This window comes from Salvelinus sp. IW2-2015, linkage group LG24 (genome assembly GCF_002910315.2).
Source record: "Salvelinus sp. IW2-2015 linkage group LG24, ASM291031v2, whole genome shotgun sequence".
Classification (NCBI taxonomy): Eukaryota; Metazoa; Chordata; class Actinopteri; order Salmoniformes; family Salmonidae; genus Salvelinus; species Salvelinus sp. IW2-2015.
In genome coordinates, this window is record NC_036864.1 from 3,781,922 (window position 1) to 3,789,774 (window position 7,853).

At 43.5% G+C, this 7,853-nt stretch overlaps 1 protein-coding gene across 1 annotated transcript; it reads right to left on the reverse strand.

The window, feature by feature from the left end:
- Window positions 1-233: 233 nt before the first annotated feature.
- LOC111951479 (galactose-specific lectin nattectin-like) lies at window positions 234-2,616 on the reverse strand. Its single transcript, XM_023969600.3, has 7 exons — window positions 2,562-2,616; window positions 2,358-2,427; window positions 2,070-2,129; window positions 1,715-1,848; window positions 1,016-1,150; window positions 637-775; window positions 234-496 (listed from the first exon to the last, which is right to left on the reverse strand). The coding sequence occupies exons 2-7, from the start codon at window positions 2,413-2,415 to the stop codon at window positions 429-431; spliced, it is 594 nt and encodes a 197-aa protein (XP_023825368.2). The 5' UTR covers window positions 2,416-2,427; window positions 2,562-2,616; the 3' UTR covers window positions 234-428.
- Between the last annotated feature and the right edge of the window lie 5,237 nt (window positions 2,617-7,853).

The following is a 7,853-nucleotide window of genomic DNA, read 5'->3' on the forward strand; positions in this document are numbered from 1 at the left end:
TAGTTATTTTATTTTGCTTCTCATCCAAATGGTGTTAGCTAGCTAGCTAAATCTGCAGGCTTTCTGCTAGCTAGCTGCTAATGTTGCGCAGAAACCTAGTTGCTCGACTGATTTTAGTATGATTTTAGAACTCTGAGATTCAGCTGAAAAGGTAGCAGCACATCCTTGGTTTTTATTGGGCAGAAATGTACACGTGAGAGCCATACATTGTGAATTCAATAAAAAACATCATATCAGATGTAATAATACATTTTATTTTAAGCGATTTTTATACACCCAAAGTCACTTCACATAATCAGCAATAATCAAGATAAGGCAATACAATCACATGAATGAAATCAGCAAGAATCTAAAAGTACATGAAACATGATGACTGACTAACCAGGGGAGTAACGTTAGAACATGAATTCTCTCCCAATCGGTASATATTACAGCTTTCTGGAACACATGAATGGAAGTTGCGTCCAGCAGGGTAAATCATTCTGCCCGAAGTCATCTGGGAAAGAGGGCAATACAGAGAAAGATTCGTTTTTTTTAATGTAGCTTAAAATGGAACACATTACCTTTAAAATGTATTTTTACATCTATCAAAATGTTTGATGAAAATGTTTGAATGCTCTGACGACAGCATCGTACCTCCATAGTTCATCTCCATACAATGCTCATGGCCATTCGTGTTGTCGTTCCCAGCACCATGGTAGCTGTTATCGGGTTGCCCCTGGCCCCAGTTCTGGTAGCTAAACCTGGACCCGTCGCTCCACAGCCAAAGACCCTCCTAAAGAGCATTCAAGCAGATATGTAACCAGCAGACACTATACATTATATAAAAATGATTTAACCATGTTTTGAAGCGACAGTGTTTTTTTGTAATTACATTGTTAACAAACAATGGAGTAAAACAAGCTTATATTTCGGGTAAGGAACCACCAGGCATTTATACGTTATATTATATCCTCAAAGAATCAACGCATCTTACTGTTTATGTTTTAGGAGTGTTAAACAAAGTGCTTCTGACCTTGATGGCATCGTTGGCTCCAATCCAGGTGCGCTGGGCTCTGTTGGCACTACTTTGAATGACTGACTGAAGGAAGTTATACTGGGAGAGGCTGTGCACTGACGCCAGGTTACCTCCCAATAGCAAACAGTAATGCTAGAGAGAGAGAGAGACAGAGAGATTTTAAAGTGAAACCCACAAAGAAGGTAGAATATTTATTTTTATTTAACCTTTATTTTGAGTCATACTGAGACTAGGGTCTCCTTTACAGATGAGCCCTGCATAAACACTATCAAACACATACAATAGACATTACAAAACATATTAAGAACAGACACATTTATCAACATAGATGTCTCCAATCATTACTCTGAACTGACAAAGTGGGACCAGGACATCTAATTTCAGAGAGCTCCGTAAGTTGTTCCACATGAAGGGCACAAAAAACTAAAAGCAGCTTCACCCAACTCTGTAGAGACCTTAGGGGCCTCCAGTGTTATCCAAGCCTGAGACCGGCTTTGGTCATTTGGAAGTCTAAATTGAATTAATGATGATCGATAGGAAGTTTCTGCATTAGTTTCTGAATATAAAGATAAAGAGAAGGAATAGCACGTCAAGTTGTAGTTTAGCAACCCTGTTAAACACACGAATCGTATGATGTTTAGAATGAGTAAATCTGTCCCTAAATATGGAAACGTATTTATAGCAATTTACAGGTACCTCTGCCTCTGGCCAGTTCACCAAGAAGGGGACGTAGTGATAGCAGCGTGTCTCATATCTGTGCCAACCAGGTGGGCATGATGAACTCCTGGTTTGTAGTTCCCGCTTCTCCTTTGCTCCTATCTCCTCAGACTCTGTAGGGGGAGAGATATCATGCAATATCATGATGAAATGATTAGTTCCGACAACACAATCTGAGTGGTCAAAAGTGCGTTCCAGCCGTGATGTTATTGAACACAGCACCACGGCTATCTGTGCGTTATCAGTCCATTAACATTAGCAAACAAACGCAATATTATCGTTTTCTGCAGGTTTCAGAAATCTTGTTGATATGGGATTGAGGAWGGCATTTTACCRATTGGCAGGTTRCGYATCAGATTCTCMATMATTTGATTCTCTGTGTCATTCAGATCCCCTACAACAAAGAGAGACAAAGACAGAGGAAAGATGAATACTCATGTGCTCTTTAAAGTGTAGAATGATATCATCAAACTGCATCTGATGAGTGTGAACAGGTAATCAAACCATTGTTAATAAGAATACCTCTACTACCTAGACTTCCATAAACACCTCTTTTATCTACACTGTAACTAAAAGGAATAAACAAAAAGATGGTGGAAACTATGAGGTATATCTCTCTTACTTGCATCACCCAGAGCAAAGGCAGCGCTGAGAAGCAGAAATATGGTCAAGATAGCCATGGTGATATTCTCCTGAGAAAGAGAGAAAGCGAGAGAGACAGAGAGAGAGAAAGAGAGAGAGAAAGAGAGAGAGAGACTTATGACAAATTCAACATCAGACAGTGAGTACTTTAGAACGTAGGTGGAGGTGAGTGTAGTGGACTTACTTGTTGTATAAGGAATCTCTGGTAGGTTCTGTTATTTGGAGAAAGGGGAGCACTTATATACACCTGACCACAAGGAAGCAACTCTAGTTAATCAATAGTTAACTCATATATTATCTATTTCCTTCTCATGACGCGTTTCTTATCATCATCAAAAGAGAGTAGCAAATATTGATAAATGGGCAGGTTGGGGATGGTGGTGGGAGGGCATGTTGCTCATACACAGTGCATTCGGAAAGCATTCAGACCCCTTAACTTTTTACACAGTTTGTTACATTGCAGTCTTATTCTAAAATGTATTCAATATTTTTTACCCCTCATCAATCTACACACAATGCCTCACAATTTTCAAATCAAAAACTGAAATATCAAATTTACATAAGTATTCAGACCATTTAGTCAGTACTTTGTTGAAGCACCTTTGTCAACGATTACAGCCTCAAGTCTTCTTGGGTGTGACGCTACAAGCTTGGCACACCTGTATTTGGGGAGTTTCTCCTATTCTTCTCTGCAGATCCTCTCAAGCTCTGTCAGGTTGGATGGGGAGCGTCGCTGCACAGCTATTTTCAGGTCTCTCCAGAGATGTTCGATCAGGTTCAAGTGTGGGCTCTGGCTGGACCACTCAAGGACATTCATAGACTTGTCCTGAAGCCACTCCTGCGTTGTCTTTGCTGTGTGCTTAGGGTCGTTGTCCTGTTGGAAGGTGAACCTACACCCCAGTCTGAGGTCCTGAGCGCTCTGTAGCAGATCTCTCTATACTTTGCTCCGTTCATCTTTCCCTCGATCCTGACTAGTATCCAAGTCCCTGCCACTGAAAAACATCCCCACAGCATGATATTGCCACCACCATGCTTCACCGTAGGGTTGGTGCCAGGTTTCCTCCAGACGTGACGCTTGGCATTCAGGCCAAAGAGTTAAATCTAGAGAATCTTATTTCTCATGGTCTGAGAGTGCTTTAAGAGCCTTTTGGCAAACTACAGGTGGGCTGTCATGTGCATTTGACTGAGGAGTTGCTTCCGTCTGGCCACTCTACCATAAAGGCCGAATTGTTGGAGTGCTGCAGAGATGGTTGTCCTTCTATGATAGGGAATCATCTCTGGTGAATCTCTGGGCTTCCTCATGTGATGTTCATGTTGTTGATCATGATGGGAAGAAGAAGAAGTTTGAATGTTTTTTGAGATAATGCCTTTGACATTTCAATGTCACAGCAACGTCAAACTGTCTTTTTTTGGGCGGAAAAGATGGCGCGGTCCTGCATCGAATGAATCAATAATCTCATCCCATTACTCCAGCAGCCAGTCAGGCCCATTTCCAGCCAGAGAGAAGAGAGAAATTCAGTACATTTCCCTCGCAACAAGCAGATGCTGAATGACTGTGAGCAGCACACTTAAAGGCCCAAAGGACACACAGGAGAACAGACAGACCATAGACAGCCCATACCTCTGAATAGGAAAGAGTGGAATGAGCTCATGGTCATAAGGTACTGCATGATGGTTCATATTGCAACAAATGCCAAAGGCTTGGAACATATATGAATGAGACTAGGAATAATTGATGTGTACTTAACCTGATTGTGGAGCACATGGTTAAGATGAAGACCGTGAGACTTTCATATGGGTGGCTGTCTAGCAGTGAAATTAGAGTTTTAGAAGAAGATGTTTTTATCCCATGGCTCCAACCGTGGCTATGTCAATGTTTTGGTTCTTTCAAAGCATGCAGACTTTCAAATACATATATACACGGTTACAAAAAAGGGCAGTGAGAATATAGCGCAGAGTAGTGATGCTCAAATACAGTCTGGATAACACTACAGCAGCATCTTTAGCCTGTAATTAGGGAAACTTTCTGACGGGCCCAAATTGCTGAATGAAGCATGCTGGGTAGTCTGCCTGTCAGTGTGTGTGTGTGGTTGATGGTGTGTGTGGTGTGTGTGTGTCGGTGTTGTGTGTGTGTGTGTGGTGGTGGTTGGTGTGTGTGTGTGTGTGTGGTGTGTGTGTGTGTGTGTGTGTGTGTGTGTGTGTGTGTGTGTGAATGGCAGGCTCTGACTCAGCACATTGATGTGGGCTGCAGAAAGAGAGAAGAGCAAGCAAGCAAGCGAGTGAGAGACCATTGATGTGGGCCGCAGAGAGAGAGAAGAGCGAGACACTGGCTCTTTTATTACCTAATCCAGTTTAGGAGATGAATCCAGCCTTTAATCTAATATTCCCCTAAATGATTCCTCCTGTATACTTGAATCACTGACCTTAGCCAATAACAGCTCTCTGGGGCTCCTGAGTGGTGCAGTGGTCTAAGGCATTGCATCTCAGTGCAAAGAGGTGTCACTACAGTACATGGTTCAAATCCAGGCTGTATCACATCTGGCTGTGATTGGGAGTCCCATAGGGCATTGTACAATTGGCCCAGCGTTGTCTGGTTTTGGGCGTGGTTGGATGTCATTGTAAATAAGAATTTGTTCTTAACTGGCTTGCCTAGTTAAATAAAGGTTACATTTGGCCCCGGCCAATATAAAGACAAGACAGAGACTGTATGTGTGTGTGCGAGCAAGCGTGTCTGTGTGAGGATGCAGGTCTAAATGGCCTGCAGCTGACACTGGAGTTCTCTCTATTCCTCCCAACGCTTATCAACATGGTTTCATTCATTCCTCTCTCTAGTCTAATAGTATCCTCCAGGCACCAGCAGGTTCACTGACCTGCTGTATGAACCCAATGAAATGCATCAGAAGTGTGACCATTGAAAGCAGCTCTACTTTGGAGACATTGTAAAGGAACATTTTATGTTCTGAAGACATAGCCTTGAATTGTACACAGTAGGCATCTCCTCTCACTCTATCATGTGACCGTGACCGCCTCTTCAGACCAATTGGCAGAATACCCAGAATATGTTCTAGAAGTTAAGATAGGAGAACATTACTCAGTTTCTTTGGAAATGTAGCCTGCACGATAACAGCCAGTCACCTGCAGGAACAAAATCAAATCAAATAACATTTTATTTGTCACATACACATGGTTAGCAGATGTTATTGCGAGTGTAGCGAAATGCTTGTGCTTCTAGTTCCAACAATGCAGTAATAACCAACGAGTAATCTAACCTAACAATTCCACAACTACTACCTTATACACACAAGTGTAAAGGGATAAAGAATATGTACATAAAGATATAGAAATGAGTGATGGTACAGAACGGCACAGTTCTATGCTTGGCCTATCATGGGGGTGTCTGTGTGTGTGCTGGAAGTAACATTTTGCCCCAGATAGTGTGCTGAGAGGCTGTGGTTAACCTTGAGCGGGAACAGTATGTTTTCTATGCAGGTGTAAATAGCTCAACAATGTTGCAGAACTGTCTGTGTTAAGTGAGGACACGAAAAACAGGAACCAAGCTTGTGACCTCAGTTTCTAGGGTGTGGGCGCGTAATCTACACAGCAACAGCACCGGACAGTTGGAGCGCCAGGGGCTGGGACCAGCCTGTGCGCCAACGATAGGCTGAGTAAAGTCTAAACCACACTCAGCCTCTACTCTGACAGGCCAGCTCAGAAGCGGAAACTATTTCCGTCAAAGTATATAAGAAGGACTTTGTCAAGAACAAGCCAGTTCTCTGTTCTGCCCTGCGTGGTGATACAGAGAACCCGTATATACGAAAATTGTATTTACCATTTATCGCTTGAGTTTAATAGAAATACTTAAAGTATATTCGGTGACTCTGAATCACATTTTATCCTGATACCAGATTTGATTGACGCAACCCTTAACAATAAGCAAGATGCAGTAGATGATATCGAGTACAGTATATACATATGAGATAAGTAATGTATGGTATGTAAACAAAAGTGCATAGTTTAAAGTGGCTAGTGATACATGTATTACATAAAGATGGCAAGATGCAGTAGATGATATAGAGTACAGTATATACATATACATTATATTAAGTGGCATTGTTTAAAGTGGCTAGTGATACATTTTTGATAAATTTCCATTATTAAAGTGAGCTGGAGATGAGTCAGTATGTTGGCAGCAGCCACTCAATGTTAGTGGTGGCTGTTTAACAGTCTGATGGCCTTAAAATAGAATCTGTTTTTCAGTCTCTCGGTCCCTGCTTTGATGCACCTGTACTGACCTCGCCTTCTGGATGATAGCGGGGTGAACATGCAGTCGCTCGGGTGGTTGTTGTCTTTGATGATCTTTATGGCCTTCCTGTGACATTGGGTGGTGTAGTTGACCTGGAGAGCAGGTAGTTTGCCCCCGGTGATGCGTTGTGCAGACCTCACTACCCTMTGGAGAGCCTTACGGTTGTGGGCGGAGCAGTTGCCGTACCAGGCGGTGATACAGCCCGACAGGATGCTCTCGATTGTGCATCTGTAGAAGTTCGTGAGTGCTTTTGGTGACAAGCCGAATTTCTTCAGCCTCCTGAGGTTGAAGAGGCACTGCTGCGCCTTCTTCACAACGCTGTCTGTGTGGGTGGACCAATTCAGTTTGTCCGTGATGTGTACGCCGAGGTTAACTTAAAACTTAGATACACCTCTCCACTACTGTCCCGTCGATGTTGGATGGGGGTGCTTCCCTCTGCTGTTTTCCTGAATCCACAAATCATCTCCTTTGTTTTGTTGAGCGTTGAGTGTGAGGTTAGTTTCCTCACCACAACTCCGAGGGCCTCACCTCCTCCCTGTCAGCCGTCTCATCGTTGTTGTAATCAAGCCTACCACTGTAGTGTTGTCCGCAAACTTGATGATTGAGTTGGAGGCATGCATGCCACGCAGTCGTGGTGAACAGGGAGACAAGGAGAGGTCTCAGAACGCACCCTTGTGGGCGCCCAGTGTTGTCGATCCGCTGGGGTGGAGATGTTGTTACCTACCCTCACACCTGGGGGCGGCCGTCAGGAAGTCCAGTACCCAGTTGCACAGGGCCGGCGGTCGAGACCCAGGTCCTCGTATGCTTGATGACGAGTTTGGGAGGTACTATGGTGTTAAATGCTGAGCTGTAGTCAATGAACAGCATTCTCAAATATGGTATTCCCATCTTGTCCAGATGGGTTAGGGAGTTGGTGCAGTGTGCAGTGTGGTTAGGATTTGGCGTCGTCTTGTGGACCTATTGGGCGGTAAGCAAATTGGAGTGGGTCTAGGGTGTCAGGTGGGTGGCAGGTGATACGGTCCTTGACTATCTCTCAAAACACTTCATGATGAGGAACGTGGTGCTACGGGCGGTAGTCCGTTTAGCTCAGTTACCGGTGGCTTTCTTGGAAAGGAACAATGGTGGCCTCTTGAAGCATGTGGAACAAGCAAGACTGGGATAAGGATTGATTGA